Raw genomic sequence first — 18,636 nt, forward strand, 5'->3', positions numbered from 1 at the left:
TACCATGACTGGAAAAGTGATATTAGGAATAAGACAAAAACTGCTATCAGGATGCCATTACCCCAACACCATTTCCACATGCAGTCTGTGCTAACCCCACCTCAGGGTGATGTTGAAATACAGTAGATGTTATCCAGTTAACCTAAGACTGTGAACCTAGTGTGTTGCTTAATATTAGTGATGCGCTGATATGAAAATTGGGCCGATATCTATATCCGATATTAATAAAGCCATTACGGCCGATAAACAATATTTAGTCATATTATACATATTTCCCTTTCAACACTGTGGAAATACAACAACACCGTTGACATTGCTTCTCTGTTTCAGTTAAACACCCCACAATCCTACGCTGCATCACTGTCACATGGCTAAATACCACATGGTCAACCCCCTTCCATCTCCCTCCAGAAACACACACACAAACAGCAACTAGATGAAAACAAACATCGGTTGTTGATGTCAGGCAAGTTTCACTTACCGGACCGATACAGATATGTAAAAAAACATCAGCCGATAACAACGTTAATGCTGATATATTTTGCATTCCTTCTAAATATACCATATTAAATATAAGTTTTTTAATGAGGTCCGACCTTTCATTTATTCTTTTAAAAATCATTCAAATAACAGATAAACATTAAAATATATCACTGTGTGAACAGAATAAATATACGAGTGTCACTTTTTAAACTGAATTACTGATAAGATGTGCGCCAACAACCGTTGCACTTTTTATCTGTTAATCAAAACCTTTCCTCTGCTTTAATTCAAGATCTGTTGTGCAGAATCTCTGCAGGGTCAAAAAAAAATGGACTCACTGAAACGGTTGAAAATACAATTTCTGCCCTAGTCCTCCTTCAAACGTGCAAGTACGCCCAAGCTTTGCATTCACAGCCTATAATAAACTGCATAATGAGCAGAGAGCATTACGGATTCACCTCAGAGCAAATTATTGTATAATTGTGTACAATGCTTTGGTGACCTCCAGTGGAAGCTAGTGCTAAAACAACATAAAAACCAAATGTCTTTTTATCAATAAAGAAACAACTGACCTGTGAGGTTCTACTATGGAGAAAACACTAAATGAATCTAAACTCTATGGTCCGTTACAGTCTACTGGGACATTTTAAAAGAGTCAAATGACACTGAAGTGAGCCGAGATGCTTGAGCCGAGCTGGTAGATTAGTTTGTATTCACAGAGTTTCTATTTAATCTTTTTTGTGGATGAGGTAATAATTAAAAATTAAAGACGCAGTAAATTTTGAAACCCTGTTCAGTGTCTGTTTAAAGCATGTTCAGCGTAGGTACAGGCAGCTCAGCCTTTTTATAAAAGTTAAACGAGGCCACAGCAGCTCCACAGACTTAGAACAGATGCATGGACTTATATCAGTTCATAACCTATGCCTCTAATTTTCTAGCATCTCTATTTAGGCTTTCCATACATTTTATGTGAAAATCCTAAGGTCTCCAAGGCTACAGGTCCAAGAATTACTGTCAAATTTCAGCAGTCGGGCTTTAAAGTTTACTATAAAATCTGCTAAAACCACACAGACAAACATAGTGACAGACAGATGGACAGATGGACAATCAGTCAAAGGATGGACAGATTTAAAGGTTAACGGGGTACAGAATAAAGCTGAATATACAAATATTCTCTGTAAGCTTTGTTTATATTTATACAGACCTGGAAAAAGGAAAAATCAATTTCCAACCTTTTTCCAATCTGTGTAGGAACCCAGTTTGCCTTAAAATAAACTAAATTTCAGCTGAATAAGAAGTTAAAGCGGTTGACACCCATTAGTTTATTATGCATTTATTTACTTAAATTCACATTTTAACTAAATTGTCTGAACCAATTTGCAATTTCTTTGAAATAATTCTAAATGTAGAAGCTGATGCTTGAAGTGGGAATTGGATGACAATTACCAGAGCTGCATACCCTCCCACCTCTGACAGAACAACAGCGGCACCTGAGGACGGATGAAAGACCTCCTCTCTTTACTCAAAGGCAGAAAAACACTGAGTGAAATAAATAACACAGATATTGACTCCGTTACATTACAGCAATAACCCCAGGAAGCCACATGAACCAATGTACATAACTGCACCTGTAGTTTTCCCGCTACAGTCTACTCGGTACTGAAGGAAGCGTTTTGTGTTCGGTACCAACACTTTTATAGCAAAGCCTGTATCTATTTACAATCCATTTGAGCCTGTATGGGAAGCAATTGTTTCTCAGAGTCTCAGTGTGAAGCATTTATGAAAGACAACATGTTTTCTCTAGATTTTAATAAACCATACATTTCAAAAATAGCTGAAGGTTGTCCTACCTCTCTCCACTGCCATGTCACAAGACAACAACTGGATATAGCTTAATTGTGCACAATATAACTTAAATATCTAACTATACATATGCAATGTATGTCCAACTGTTTTGCTCAAATGTGACAAGAGTATATAAGTATTGTTCTTAAGGTGTAAAAGAAAAAACTTTTTAACAACTGCTTTTATTGTGTAAATTCTATTACGCATTCAAACAACCGGGATGTTCCCGCTGCAGAAGCTTCATTTACCACATATTTTTAACTGGTGTTGCGATCTTTGCTCCATTTAAACTAATAAAATGTCAATATGTTCAGTTCTTTCAGGATATGAAAGGTATGACGTTTGCAAATTATCAATAAAAACAATTTTATATTACATATTATCCAAACAGCGTTCCCACAGAAATAAATGGGGAAGCTTTAAGGACGACATATCATGTTTTTAAATTCTTCCTTGTAACATTTAAATCATTCAGTTATGGTCTATAAAAAGTGGAACTGCAAAGCTTTGGTTATTGTTATTGTAGCTCAACAGTCTCCCAGTTTACCCCTGTTCTGAGGTGTGTCTGAGAGCAACTAGTGTTGGTGCCGTCTCTTTAATTGCTGTCTAGGGGTTTCACACGTCCAGGTCAAAGAGCGCTGCACTTTAACCTGTTCGGCCATTTTTGTAGTTTGAGAACAGATACAATTATCTAGGGGCGCAGAAACAAGACAAGAAAAAGGTGAAAACGATGCTAAACTGTTAATAGATTAATAATATTTATATAATAACACGCAGTGTGGTTACGTCTTCAAGGAGCTAAAAGCAGCACACAGTGCTAATATAAGCAGAAGGCAAAAAAAAAAAAGCAGAAGGCACGTCGCTACTTCTATCAAAACAATGTCCAGGAAGTCATATCAACACAATTAATTTATATCTAAAATAAAGTTTGTTGTTATTTTAGCGTTATTTGCAGCTTACTGCTTTGATGTGTCCACCTTTTTCATAGACAGAAGGAACTGACCCCTAATCAGATGAAGTCTTTCAGCAAATCCTACTGGGGGAGGTTGCTGAAGGCACCTGTCCTTGAAGTGGGGAAAATGGGAATTTCCCCACTGATGTGGGTAGATTTCCATGAAAAATAAAATTTAACCAGGCACTTCGAAGAGGTTCTGTTGCTGAGGGACGTTGTAATGAAATGTGTGGGTTAACAACAGAACATTTAGACCAGGAGTGTCAAACTCCAGTCCTCGAGGGCCAGTGTCTTGCTACTTGCAACTGAATCAAATGGCTGGATAATCTCCTCAGTATGCAGAGTTCTCCAGAGTCCTGCTAATGACTTAAACATTTGATTCAGGTACGCTGAAGCAGGGACCCATCTAAAAGTTGCAGGACACCGGCCCTCGAGGACTGGAGTTTGACTCCTCTGATTTAGACTTATCTACTTGCAGCGTTGGCATACTTGAGCTTGGACTACAAAATCGCAGCAAGAAATAAAAATGGCGAATACGCTAATTGGTCAGCCGGATGGCTATGACCTTATTTAGCTGTTCCGCAGCAAATACTGTGACGTAACAGTTCAAAAAAACGTAACAGAGGATAGAGAAAACTGAACGGACTGAAAAATATGACCCAAACAGAAAATAAAGACATCTACGCAGCACCTGGAGACTATTTTCAACTTTTCGGCATTCCTACAGAATCCAAGTACACAACAAAATGTATTTAGGGGCTAAAAAAGTGGTTTTTGTAAGATATGTCCCCTTTAAACTCCTTCCCACACCTTGTAGGCACTGGTTTAAGGCCAACTACACACTTCCCTGTAATTATAGTTAGAAAACCTATTTAAACCTCAAGCGCTTAGTTAGCAAATTTTAGCTAAGAAGACATTAGCATTTTCGCTCAGATCAGCTTGCACCATCTGCTGTACTAAAAGCATCTTACATGCTGTTGCAAAACAGTTCTATGCTAAAATTATGTTAGCTGAAAGGCCTTTAATACGCCACCGTTAGCAAAGCACAGAGACCTTGCTAACCTGTGCTAACATGCAGATATTGTAATAATAGCTAGAGTAAGCTAAACATTTACATTAGCACATTGACTTTGCAAGGGATTTAATGAGTTTTCAAACTGGATTATAAATTTACAGCACCATTCCGCAGCACCATCTTGAATTTAGTTTCTGCAACAGTTCAGCCTTTTCAGCATAAAACCTCACGCAGTCTTCTTACAGCATTGACAAAATTTTTCTAGTGCCCTGTACAGGAAACCATTTCACTGCTGCTCACATACAAAATAAGTAAAGCAGACATTTCAAAACCTCTTCTGATACTCTGTCTCTCATTCCTTCTTGGAAATTGTCTGACCTTGTCATGAAGAATTAAAAAGACTCAATTCCCTTTCTGAACAACAACAAATAAACATTTGCAATGGTGTGCTGAAATAATTCATGAACTCAGGAGTCAAGTCTGGTGGTGTGTGATTATACAGAAAGAAAAACCCTTACCTTGAACGCTGGATTAGCTCCAAACTCCAGCAGACATTTGACAACCGATGTGCACAGGTTGGATGCAGCAATGTGAAGAGCTGTGCCAAAGTCAAAGTCACTGCAGGTGGCATCAACCTCTGCAGTATAAAAGGTAGAGATGGAGGTAGAGAAATATAATTTAATTTCAGGCCAGACAGCACAGAGCTGAGCTTTTCCCGTTACAATTCCTTGCAAAAGTATTCATACCTCTTCAATGTTTTTACCATTTCATAACCACAAACATGTATTTTATTTAACATTTCTGTGATAGACCAACAGAAAGCAGTGCATAATAGTGTAGTTAAAGTAAATGGATACACAGCTTTTTTTTTGTGAGAAATGTGAAAACTGTGGATTGTATTTGTATTCAGCACCGTTTAGTTTTCAGCACCCTTTAGTCTGATACCCTTAAACACAATTTAGGGGATCAGCAACCTCCACCATTTTCCCAAGGGATGGAATATGGGATGTTAATTTTCCACCACACATTCATTATGTGGGCCAGAAACTTCAATTTTGGTCTCTTCTGACCAGAGATGAGACGAGATACACATGTCTGCTTTATCCCCTACATGGCTTGTGGCAAACCTCAGATGCTGGATTATTTAATCAATGCATAAGAAAAAAACTTCTATTTATACCAAACAAGCTTTGAAATAAAATACGACAGCACCACCATCTGCTGCCTTCATTCACCTGTGGATGCAGCTAAAGAACTTACAACCCAGAATGTTTACCACAGCAAGAAAATAAACTGCTACGGTTTTAATCCCTGTGGCAGTTGGTGCTTAAAATAGAAATGCCTGCCCTGCACCGACTGTTGCCACAACCTTCCCCTCTCTTCTAAGGCAGCAGTTCTCTGCTCTTACCTCCAGGCTCAGAGGCTTGTAGCATCACACCGACGAGCTGGGGCACGTCAAAATAGGCAGCGTAATGCAGCGCCCTCATGTTAGTCCAGCGTGAGCGAAGGTTGGGGTCAGCACCCAAGGCAAGGAGCTGCCGGGCAAAGCTAGCTGCTGTTTCTGCATCACCTAAGAGGAGAAACACAAAGCTCTGTTGAGTTTTTGTTAAAGAATTTGTTGACAAACAAACACTTGGTAAAATGGAGAGTTTAACAAGGGAATGGAGATATGAATGGAGATTTGTAAGAAACTGAAAGTTAGTACTAACCAATTCCAGGGGCGCCGGCCTTACAACAGTAGTGCAGAAGGCTCATATCTGTCAAACCATCTCGATCATTCACACCACAACCTCTCTTCAGAATCTGTGCAAAGACACAAGGTTCAATGAGCCACAAAGAGCCTTGTGTCACTGAAGGAATATGGAATAACAGTGAAACTCAGGGACAGTGGACTGAAAATGAAATAGTCCTCTTATAATGGCACACATTTTTAAATTTAGTCACCAACAGGGATATCAAAAAATGCATTATTTTCTCCAATAAAATGAAAAAGGTATGCAAGAGGGGGGAAAAAATCCCTTAAGAGGAAAGTTTCTTCATGCAATTTACTGCAATGCCAGTATTTTTAATAAGTGTTGATAGAAAGGGTTTGTGGGTGATTGGGTAAGAAATCCAGTCTATCCATTGTTTTCAACTTATATACCATTCAATTCAAAAATGCTTTATTCATCCGAAAGGGAAATTAAATGTTGTTGTAGTTCATATTATGCAGGTTTCCTCAGAGTCTTTGTAGATGCTGATGGCTGTGGGCAGGAAGGATCTCCTGTAGCGCTCTGTCTTACAGCAGATCTGAAGAAGCCTCTGACTGAAGACACTCTGTTGTTGTAGGACAGTCTCATGAAGAGGATGCTCAGAGTTCTCCATAATGTTCTTCATGTTATGAAGAATCCTTCTTTGTCTGCTCTGTCCCTTTATGTAGATGTCTTCACAGTTGCATCTCCACTCTAGTCTGTTGTCCAGGTGAACACAGAGGTATTTATACTCTTCCTCCACTACCTCCACTTCTTCTCCCATGATAGAAATAGTTTTTGACCTATTCTTGTTTCTCATAAAATCTACAATCATCTCCTTTGTTTTATTCACGTTCAAAATGAGATGATTGTTTCCACACCATGCCACAAAGAGGTCCACCAGCTCTCTGTACTCAGCTTCTTGTCCATCTCTGATCCACCCCACGACTGCAGAATCATCCGAGTATTTCTGCAGATGACAGGAGTCTGTCTTATACTGGAAGTCTATAATTAAAATATCTATATTAGACTTGGTCGCAGAGGTGGCACATCCAGGAGGAAACAGAAACATCCTCCACCTGCGAGACACACTCATCTTAAACCCTTATTATTGCTGATGAATCCTCAATCTGTTTATCCATGGGATGTTTTCATCAAACCAGTTCCAGTGAAAACTGGTGCCATCTCAGCACCAACGTTTAGCTCGCCCAGAGTAAAGAATTGGTTTCATCGGAATCTTGAGGCAAATTCATGGAGACCAAGAACCAACAATCAAACACACTGCAAAGTCATGTTTAAAATTCAAGAGCTAGTTCTGCTTTCAATCAGCGTCTTAAAAGAAAAATCAACAGGTTTTAAAAATGAAGGAAAAGGTAGAATCAGCATTGGAATAATACCAAGTCAACATCTGTTATTTTTCCACTGTTTAGTTTATTATCAATTGTCCCTGACATTAAGTAGTTCAATGTGCCGCATAGTTGTGCTTACAGCCAGTATTTTCTACTGAAACAACAAACGCCTTGTCAAACTCACTTCTTAAACCCTGTGGCATTTTGATTTTGCCAGGTAGTGTTTATGGGTCTTGATTACCCGATTAGAATTGTGAACAGTTGTAAGTGTAAATATTATAATCTATGGACGTATGGGCCAGTATGAGATTCTCACGGATTGATGAGCTTGAGTAACTACCATGGTTTCACAGCATTATGGTATCAACACTAAATTTTAAACAATAATGTACAACATGATCTTACTGCTTTATATTAAAAGAAAAAAGAGCAACTATTCTTACTGCTGCTAAAATGTATTATTTATTAGTGCAATAATAATAATAACAATGTTTTCTTTTGCATTTATAGTTTTGATACAGAAACTTTAGCAAAAATATGGTAAACACCTGCTAAATTTAGAGGTTCATAGGTAAACAAGCTCATTGCAGTTTATATTATACCTATTTAGCCATCTGCTCTTCATAGACCAACAAGAACAGCAAACTTGGAGTGTATTCAAACCTGCCACGTCTGGCCCCACTTTAAACGAACCAGAGCTATTTTCCCCTCTTGGTTCGGACCTTTTGTGAAGGTGTGAATACACTCAAGCGAACCGTGGTCCAGAGCAAGCAACTGGACCAAGACCCACTTTTTGAGGTGGTTTCGGTCCACTTCTAAACAGAGTCTGGTGCAGTTTGCTTTTGGTGTGAATATGAACCGGCCTCAATCCGACCCAACTAAAGGAAACATATTCCTGTTTGGACTTAACGAGCCACAGAAGCAGGACATCATGGGGAAAATTTGTCCTTCAATGTTGCTAACGCTATTACCTCATGGATGCTACAAACAATGAACCGTGGACAGACCTGGAGCAACGAGGAGACACTCTGCCTCCTCGATATTGGTGCAGATGCACACATAACCCATCGCTAAAAGAAACAAACAAAAATGCAGATGTGTTCAGCATGTTTAGTGAGGGATTGAAAGAGAGGGGGTTTGAGTCGTCTCCCGAACAATGCCACACTGAACAGAAAAAAACTTTGCCAAAGTTATCTAAAGGCACAATGATTTTGCAGCTGTAGTAACTGCACAGATATGCAGAACAGAAATTGAGGACTTCCGTAATAAGTGTTCCTCCATTTCCCAGTCTGTGATCTGTCCTGCTCTAGTCATTCCTGTCCAATGAAAGCAATGATCATCACACATCTGGCTGTGTTTGCAAGTTTTAGCTCACTTGCAAAAAGATTCGACATCAAACGAAAAAAATAAAGTCTGCTTTTAGTCCGGACCAAACAAGTGGACCAACAAACTTTCCTAGTGTGAATACACCCCAAGTTATCAATTTTTAAAAAGCTTCTTCCATACACCAGTTACTTTAAGTAGTGTAACTATACATCTAAATAGGACGCAATGATTGTATTCAACAGTACTTGAAATTTTTAAATCTTTATTCATTCTGTCATGGAAAAAACAATAGAAAAACTTGTTTGAACAGCAACTTGCCAATTATAGTTAATTGGTAACATAATAGATCACAATTGTTATAACAATAATCTTATTTCCCCGATTCAATTAAACAGTATGATCATTGCTAATATCTATCTCTATATCTCTATTTTCAAACTGTGGTCATTCTTAACACCATCAAACAGCTCATGTCTAAGTTTGAGCCTGAGTTTAAACCATCTTCCTGCACTGTTATCATCTACAGAATTTCAGAATACAACAGAGGGAGGATTAAACATTTACTAAACAAACACTCACCTCGATGCCAATGATGTCAATGTTTTTCTGAACCTGGGGTACCCATTGCCTGAGGACTGCAAACAGCTCAGGTATGGTGGTGTTGGGATCCTGAAGAATTTCTTTGCACTGCGGCTCAGATGGGTCAAAGAAAGAAAACTCTGGAGGAAAAGAGGGAGACAACAACAATGACCTAGCAGTAATCAGTAGAACCACCTCTGCTATCTTTACACCAGATGCTGTGGTTGACAAACCAACATTATCCCCATGATTTAACCGGTTTAAAAACTGACACATTTGATTTTCCCACAGCATTACATTCTAGGGAGCGTTAATGCTCAGCCTCCAGTCACCAAAGGTACATGTTTGGTGACCACCAAGTACAGACAAGCAGGTAGCAAGGTACACTTTACACGTTGGGAATAATTGCCTTTGAGGGGCCTTGAATGCCTCCATTATCTACTAGAGGCATTAGTAGATAACTGGCCGAGTAATAATTGTAAGATGTCTGGAGTGTGTATTTTGAAGACGAGTATACTTGAAGAATTTAGAAAATGTACATCGCTTGCCAAAAGTATTCGCATCCTCACAGTTTTTCATATTTTCTTAAGGTACAGCACACATTTAATGTATTTTATTAGGATGTCATGTGAGAGACCAACATAAAGTGGCACGTAAGGAATACTGTATAGAGCTCTTGACTGGTATTAAATAAGAGTGAATGCTGAAAGTTAATCAAAAGATGCTTCAATAAAGTATTAGCTTAGGGGTTTTCACATTATTCAACAAGGAAAGAGCTGCTTTTAAAAAAACGCTTTTCTTACATTTTTTTCTGACATTTGTTTTTCAGTTGAAATGTTCCGGCTAAATGTCACGTTACATTTGGAAAAAGTTATAAGCTGATTTTTCCATCATCTCTTTTCCACATCATAAAAACCTGGCATTTTATCACTTAAGAGCCACTTTAAGCAATAACTAGGTAGGTTTTGTTTGTTCTGGGAGGTTTTATTTTTATCTTATAATTCAACCCAACTATGTTTATATTTTTAAGCCACTCAATCCTTAGATGTGACTAGAGTAAAAACCCCTTCATGCCACCAATCAAGTCACTAGTTTTATCTTTTTCAGAATGACCTAAATCCAGGATGTACGGAGCGCGTGCATGTGTAGATCCTCACCACAGTCATTGGGCATGGGTGCAGAGGCCACCTGGTGGATAACAGCCCGCTGATGGGGAGCATTTCTTGTGTAAGAGCCCAGGGCAGTGTCTCCTTCAGCAGGCTCTGAAATATCCTCCTTTGTCATCTCCCCTTCAGGGCCCGCGGCTGGAACAATATTAGAAAGTCTATTCTGAGAACACAAGTAGGTCTTTTCTCTCAATAAAAACCAGATTTAGCACATTGAAGCTTTCACTTGATCCACTTGAAGCCTTTTAAACAAAATAAGCCTTTTTTTAAACTACTGGCCTAACGTTCAAACATGGAAGCTGCAGGAGAAACACTGTAGAAGTTGGAGACAGAAACAACGCTACAAATCAACTACAAGCACAGATTCACACACAGCCCAACACTTACTGTTTTCTTCTCCATTATCCCCTTCCTTCATGATCTCCATGAGAGTCACTCAGTTGAGCTAAGCTAAAGATCAAGAGACACAGACTGGGTCCAATAGATGAGCAGAACATCCAACCAAAATCATTCCAAAAATAATTTCTCAAGTAAACTGATTTCTGTCACTTTGATCTCCAATAAACAACTCACTCTTTCCGTTTACACCCCGTTGATCCTCTGACTACTAGGTCCAGTTGCTATTTACAGTCTGCACCACTTTAAAGCCACGGCGGTCTAACCTCTGATCTCCCAAGATGGAGTTTCACTCTCACATGTGCCCCACTGACCTCACTGCCAACTCAACTGATTTGTCAGACATAAGATCCACAATGCAGGGAATGTGACTGTAGGGTGACAGTGCAAAAAAACACTGCGCAAAAGGGCAGTGGACGTGGTTAGGGCTGTCTGTCACAATAAAGGCCTTTCTAATTCCCAGTTATAGCCAGTAGGCAGGCTGCTGAAGCATCCAAAGGTAAAGACTTTTACACAATTATTTTTCACCTCATTCAGGAACAAATACACAAATCCACACAAGAAAATAGATGAGCAAATTTTCATACTACAGGATATTGTCAACAAAATAAATCTAAAATATGTGGCGTTTTGTTCGTATTGAATATTTCAATCATTCCATTTTATGCCTGTTGAAATCAATGCTTCCTTTTGCATCTGTTTGCCTTCAGAACAGCAGAGCTTCCAGCTCAGCAATGTTTAGCACCAACCTGAAAAAATGTTTCAACGTTCATAAATTAGGGTTAATGGTTAATATCCATTTATGACCTACATGAATTAAAAAATTATTTTAATAACTTATCTAACATCGTATATTTAATTTACTTGATAACATAAGAAATTTAAATATAACTGACAACTTAAAACTCGAGTGTTTTTACACCTAGATTTACCAAACTTTAACCCCTACAGTAAACAGTAACTGAATGGCAATAGCTTTTGGACTACTTAGCAGAGTTATGGAACCTCAGCAATCAGACTTTTTACATACACAGGATGCACACCTTTCACTCATCTGACCAAGACTGTTGAAACGGCCAACTGGTCGTTGAGGACTAACTGGTCATCCTCATAAAGAAAACATTTTACCTTACATTTAACTGCTATTGCAAACTGAATTTTACTGCATTGTATTATAATTAGGGTCAAATTGAAATTTATATAATAAAATAGGAACTGATTTGATTTTATACATCTGTATGTATAAAACTTATAAAGTGCCTTGAGATAGCATTTGTTGTAAATTGTAAATTGCACACGTTTGGTTCCAGACAGGTAGACATTTTATTGAGTGTTTTGGAACATCTTACTATGAAAACAAATCTAGAATGGATTTCTTTAAGCAGCTTCTAATAGATAAGACATGTTTCTAAATTCCCCTGGCGGGGGTTGATCACCACCTCATGAAGTTACTGAGAAGCTTCTCCGAGTCAATGCTGAGTCTGGCTAAAGCCACTATTCCACAAATAACAACAATCGCCAAGAATTGTGAAAATGTCGGATTCATGAGGATTCTTAGAATTTTTCACATATTTGGGTGCAGCCAGTGACACCGTAAGATTAAGTTACGACAATATAATGATAAATAGTGAGATTTGGCTTGATTCACACAGATAATGTCAAGAGTTCAGTGCGATTTAAAAGAATCTAATAAGAATGCTGCACGAACATTAACAATCCGCTAACAACATTCCCGAATGCATCTAAGAATCAGGTTTGATTAAATTTGACGTCATTACTATTCTTGAAAATTTGTGGGATTTTTCATCAAGATATACAGGTCCTTCTCAAAATATTAGCATATTGTGATAAAGTTCATTATTTTCCATAATGTCATGATGAAAATTTAACATTCATATATTTTAGATTCATTGCACACTACCTGAAATATTTCAGGTCTTTTATTGTCTTAATACGGATGATTTTGGCATTCAGCTCATGAAAACCCAAAATTCATGTGCTTTTTTGTACATAAAATGTACTAATAAGCTAAATATAAAAAATCTAACTTTGTTTTATATTTCTTATGTTTAAATATATATATATATATACATATATATATACACACATTATTTTCTTTTTTTACTTTCTTTTATTTTTCTTATTTGTACTTGATACAGCATTGAAACAACATTTTCTATGACGTAAGTGCTCTATATACAGTTGATACCAGATGTTTACAAACTGCATAAAAACATTTGTTCCTCACTGTCTGACATTAACTAAGACTACACTTTTCCTGGTTTAGGTCAGTTAGGATTACTAAAATATATTTTTTTTTTTTGTTTTTGTTTTTGCTAAATAGCAGAATCATGAGAATCTGTTTGTTACTTTCTTCAAAATTTGATTTAAACACTAACATTGCACCTTCATCTTTCTCATATTGTAATAATAGCCTAGTTCACACTGCTTTTAGAGTAATGGCTTCTTGATCTCTGAATGGCCTTTCAACCCATGTCAGTACTGGTCCTATTTCACTGTGGACCCTGACAGCTTCAGCCAGCACCTTTACGTCATCTTTTGCTTCTTGTATCAGGATTAAAATGCAAATTTCACAAAAGAAAATGTGTTTTTTTTTTTTGTCCTGAATAGTATGATGGCCCAACATTTCTTTGGTGTTTATATAATTTTTTTAACACATCAGCAAGTTGTACTTGAAGAGGAACAAGACTTAGGGAGGTTCAAAATTCTCTGTTATCTTGGCTGATTTCTTTTTTTGATTTTTCCGTGTTACTGACCTAAAACAAGAAACGGGACACTGTTCTCCAACCTTTAGGGGCATGGATGCTCCAGCATACCTGAATCAATTACCTGCTCAGCATGTTCTGCAGAGGCCTGGTAATGAGCCATTTATTTCAATCAGGTGGGCTGGAACAGGTATGCATCTAAACGTTGGGGGACAGTGGCTCTGGGAGACTTTATAAAACGGTTTGATACAGGTGTTCGCCCCATCATTTTAGTAGCAGCTGCTCCACCCAACTCCAGTCTGAACAGGTCCAATCAACTGGGATCATTGAGAACACCTGTGGACATCCCGTGGATCAAAATTAATCACGTCATACTTAAACAGCTCGTTATCGGGCATTGGCCTGAGGTTCTGGAGATTTTTATATTTGTTTAATAATAAACCTGACGTTAGCAAACACAACATAACGACCTGAAGAGGTCAGCCTCCTCGAGATTTACCCCTCGCTTATCTCACCTTTTTCTACGGTTCTGAAAGCAGAGGAAATGACTGAGAACTGTTCTTCTAAATTAAATACGGATACAAGTTAGTTTACTCTGAAGGTTAGCTTGTTAGCATATGTCCCCAATAAGCTGATGGCTCAGCCTCTGACAGACAAACTACACCTTAATGCTAATGGTGCACCAGCGGATACTTAGGTACGATAAGCAGTGAGGACTCGGTGCTTTTACTGAAAATATGCAAGAAAAAGTTGTTAAAGTCCTTTTACACACTCTGCTGTTAGCTCCTTAAATTAGTGTTCCCCAAGAAGAACAAACACCGATCCAAGAATGCGTCTGTCTTCTGAAAAATAATGTCCCTGTTGAGCAGAAACTAATTTAAATCTAACGTTAATGGCGGATTAATTTAAATATAAATATCAATCTTACCTGGGTTTATCGGCCGGTTTCAGTTCATCAGTACAATGACCACAGCGCTAGTACTAGCGGATTATTTTCCCTCAGTCCTAACGGTTCCTGTTTGGGCATTTACCCTTCAGAGTAAAAGCTGCCATTGTTGACTTCCGGTGCTAAAATAAAAGCATTCAGAAATAAAATGGATCAAAATACAGACTTTACTAAAGGCAAGCAGGAAAAATACTACAGGTACATCTCAGTACATAATATAATATAAAAGTCAGTGATTTAATCCAAAAAGTGAATTAAATTAATTACATAAAGAGCAATCCATTTCAAGCGTTTATTTCTTTTAATTTTGATTATTATAGCTTACAGCTAGTGAACCCCCAATATTCAGATTCTTAGGAAATTTAAATATTACTTAAGGACAATAAAATACATACATATTATGCTACTGTCCACATAATCATGGGGAAGACTGCTGACTCAACAGCTGTAACTTACACCCTCAACAAGGATACCCCATAAAAGGTCAGGATTTTAGGTTAATTGTTTTGTTTTTGTTTGTGTTTTCTTGATGTGGGGGTTTTGAAAAAGCTGAATTCCTGCCTGATCGGCTGATGCTATGACCCTGGTCCCAGAAACCATAACTGTTGAGACCTATGTAAAAGTCTTCTTGAAAAATGAAAAGGAAAACATTCAGAGCTCTGAAAAATTGCTGAAGCCTGTTGCCATTTTTATCTTATGGTCCTCTTCATGACTGCTGGTTTTCATCCTGTTTAAGGGTTCTATAACAACTGCCCTCTACAAATTACAATAAAATATTCACAAGTGGTGGTGAGTTATACCACTGGCACAAATTAACCCAACCCCACCATTTTAGAAAAAATGCATTATCCATCAGTTTTGCGCTGACATTATGCTATAGACCCATAGTGTGGCTTAATAAAGCACAAAAACTTGCGTAAAATGTTTTCCAACTAGTCTATACCTGTTCAGACACTACAATAAAAAAAATCTTGGTTATATAAATTCTACTTTGAAAGGCAAAAAAATGTTTTTGAACTAAAATGTGCTTCCCTCTAAAGCAATGACTCTATTTTGCAGATGAGTGAAATGGCTAACTCTTCAAAAATGTATGGTCACATGACCTATTTCTATGGTTACCTATAAACGGGGTGGCACAACTTCCCAACTGGCACAAATCACCCCACTCTCCCCTACGTAAACAAAACGGGCCGTGATTTGTGTCATTTTCGATAGTTTTTACAACCTGCAGCAAACGAGGGCAAAAAGCCGCGGTGTCACCGTCAAAATGGACTTAAAGAGCGTCAAGCAGGTGTCATCAGCAGCTTATCGGTTCCCCGAGCAACCGAAGGACGCCAGGCCCGCAACGAGCCACTTAAGAACGGACCGCAGGACACGTGACCCAGGAGAGAATGCAGATGCGCGCAATGACGCATACTGGAAAAATCCTGCAAAACAGGACCAAGTGTGGAAAGATCTGGTGTCCAAAGAGAGGAGACAAGCCCTGCAATGGTGAGCTGATAGTGTGTGAGGGAGAGAGACTGCTTGTTACTTACAAACCTGCACAGATCCGTTTGAAATGGAGCCAAATCACTTTAACCAAAACCCTGTGGTTCGCAGGGAGAAGACCTGGGGCTTTCTTCTGAAATTTGATACACTGGTAAGGAAAAAACGGCCTCTGCATTTTTCAAGACTTTAATTTTAAAACCAGGATTTAAAGATATTTTACTAAATGTACATAAAAGAGCGCCAAAATATGGAGGTCTGAAGCTGCAGTTTTCAAATAGTGTGCAATTTGCCATCCCTCATCCACTATGACACCACTTGTGGATGTTTTGCAGGGTGGGCCAAAGGAGGAGAAGCCTTTACCCAACAACATCTCATTCTTCTCTGGTAGCTTCCCCAAAACCTCCAATCAGATTTACGGCAGCAGACAGCTCACGCCTCTGGGGAGGGACATGATCGGACGGGACTGGTTGATTCTCTGGCCTGGAAGCCAGAGATGCAGGAAGACCTCAGACCTGGAGATGCAGCCATGTTAAAGCAGGGGGCTGTGCTGGAGTTTTTATTAAAGACTATAAGCATTAACAAGTCTTTTTTTTTTTTTTTTTGTCCTGTGTCTATTAATTTCTCATTTCCTCCTGAGATACATTTACATTTTGTATGGAAAGGGAGAACAGCATCAGGAATTCAAAAGCAAAGCCTCTGCAGACTGAGAAAATAGATTACAGACAGATCAGTTTCATGTCATCTGAGCTTTGCAGAGTGCTTAAAAAGATACCTGAGCTAATTTAGATGAGTGAAAGGTTGTATCACCACTGTCTGCTCGCTGCCGAAGGACTGTGGATTCAACAGGGACTCCATGAAGGTGAACGAACAAAAAGAACTGCAACGTGGCTGTAAATCAATGGATACATTGCTTTTGCACATTTTTTCACATTACAACTACTAACTTCCATTGTGTTTGTTTAAGAAAGCATCTTTGCACATCAAGTTTCAAGTGTTGTCATAGTTTCTTAATTAGATTTTAAACAACTTCCTTGTAGGTCTGGGTGTACATTTAGGCATGTCTTACTGGGAAGTGAACCTTCGCCCCTGCTTTAAGTCTTTTGCAGCTTTTAACAGGTTTTCTTCAAGGATTGCTGTTTAGCAGATTAATGCTCTATCTGGCCCGGCCTGTCAGTTTTTATTTCTGCTTCACGGTTATGTATAGATTTGTGCTGGCCTATGACACAAAATACATTGATATTTGTGGTTGCAACATGACAAAACGTAAAGAAGTTTAATACGTTAGCAAAGCAATGTGAATACACTTATTGTATGCGAATCCTATACGTGCAGGTGATTTTCTACTTCCTGGATGCCTCTGCTATTTTATTTCTCATATTTTTGATTACATTGTTTTAGGAAAAGAACAGCATTATGTAGCTTTTTTCTACATTTAAAGGAAAATTGTTAGTCACTATTAGAAAAATATAGGGATTTTATTTGCTGTGACCTATAAAGAGAATATAAATATTTAAAGGACACTGCTAAAATCCTAATTTGTCTTTTCTAAAAACCTTTCAAATCTTTTCTTTGGTTTTTGGTGGCTTCTTTACTTGTTCACTCTATTCTTTGTGCACTATTAGATTCAGACAAAGCAAATTACTCTGAGCTATGATGAGTTCAGACACAAAATGTCTCCTAAACTCACAGAATGATCCAGTTTTCAGACAACACATTTCAGACATGTAAACGTAGCACAGAACTTGTCTTCACTTGGATCTGTGGGCACTTTGTTTCTCAGCCACCAGTCACAAAAGCTTATCTTGTTCCTCTTTCTTTGGATAACACAGTTTGAAAGGATTCAAATGTTATTTTACTTGTATCAATAAAGGGATTCACAAAGAGTACTTTTCAGTATAGTTTGTTTTTTAAAAGTTAAGAAAACAGGTAAACTTAACTCAGAAAGGATGTGATGTGATCTGAGATAAATACGAACTGCATCTGAAAGGCAATATTTTTAGGAAACAGGAAAACCTCCACAAAATACCTGAAATTAGATTTTCATCGTCCTTCAGTTGATTACCTACTCTATATCAGGTTTCCAGCATATAGCTCTTTGGGAATCTCTTTGTTGGGTTTGTTTGTTAGACTGTTTCGTTTAAAAGTTCAAATCCTTTTTTCATCATTGAATGGAATCAAACTCAAGTCACGTTTCAGTAAAAACTTGCATGAAAAAAACATTATTATTATTATTAAGTACACCAGCAAGATTGTAACTAAGTAAGTAAGTAGGTAAGTAAATAAATAAATAAAATATTTAAACCCTCCAGTAAATGCAGGAAGACAATTAATGAGGACATCTTGAAATTATTATAATAATGGATTGTTTGAATCAAACAAAAAGAAAATAGACAAAGAATGGCTTAAGATAGATGCACAGTACTGCAAATCACAGTAATTAAAAACTTAGTTAAAAATGTTAAATTAATTAACTGAAGAAATTAGAAGGTATGTTGGAATATGGCTTCTTTGAATAAAACAACAAAAAGACAACATAAATCAAGGATAACTGATGCACAGCACTGCAAATACAAATAAATAAATAAATAAAATTATTTAAAATAAAATTAAAATGTATGTTTATTGACTAAGACCA

General features: G+C 37.8%; 2 protein-coding genes across 9 annotated transcripts in view; one reads left to right on the plus strand and one right to left on the minus strand.

The window, feature by feature from the left end:
• LOC124855710 (CAP-Gly domain-containing linker protein 4-like) overlaps nucleotides 1-15,875 on the minus strand; it is a 78,416-nt gene extending 62,541 nt beyond the window's left edge. For 6 of the 8 annotated variants that reach the window (XM_047345731.1, XM_047345729.1, XM_047345732.1 and 3 more), the window contains exons 1-7: nucleotides 15,739-15,875; nucleotides 14,496-14,635; nucleotides 10,437-10,583; nucleotides 9,280-9,419; nucleotides 6,005-6,098; nucleotides 5,704-5,865; nucleotides 4,814-4,932 (exon numbers count right to left, since the gene is read on the minus strand). In XM_047345731.1, the coding sequence (XP_047201687.1) occupies nucleotides 4,814-4,932; nucleotides 5,704-5,865; nucleotides 6,005-6,098; nucleotides 9,280-9,419; nucleotides 10,437-10,563 (642 nt within the window). In that variant the 5' untranslated portion in view covers nucleotides 10,564-10,583; nucleotides 14,496-14,635; nucleotides 15,739-15,875. Of the gene's footprint in view, nucleotides 1-4,813; nucleotides 4,933-5,703; nucleotides 5,866-6,004; nucleotides 6,099-9,279; nucleotides 9,420-10,436; nucleotides 10,584-14,495; nucleotides 14,636-15,632 lie in introns of all 8 variants that reach the window. The other 2 variants (XM_047345726.1, XM_047345728.1) reach the window with 2 other exon arrangements.
• Nucleotides 15,639-17,521, plus strand: c19h2orf50 (chromosome 19 C2orf50 homolog). Its single transcript, XM_047345733.1, has 3 exons — nucleotides 15,639-16,004; nucleotides 16,113-16,152; nucleotides 16,334-17,521. The coding sequence occupies exons 1-3, from the start codon at nucleotides 15,781-15,783 to the stop codon at nucleotides 16,532-16,534; spliced, it is 465 nt and encodes a 154-aa protein (XP_047201689.1). The 5' UTR covers nucleotides 15,639-15,780; the 3' UTR covers nucleotides 16,535-17,521.
• The last annotated feature ends 1,115 nt before the right edge of the window (nucleotides 17,522-18,636 follow it).

This window comes from Girardinichthys multiradiatus, chromosome 19 (assembly GCF_021462225.1).
Source record: "Girardinichthys multiradiatus isolate DD_20200921_A chromosome 19, DD_fGirMul_XY1, whole genome shotgun sequence".
NCBI classification, from domain to species: domain Eukaryota; kingdom Metazoa; phylum Chordata; class Actinopteri; order Cyprinodontiformes; family Goodeidae; genus Girardinichthys; species Girardinichthys multiradiatus.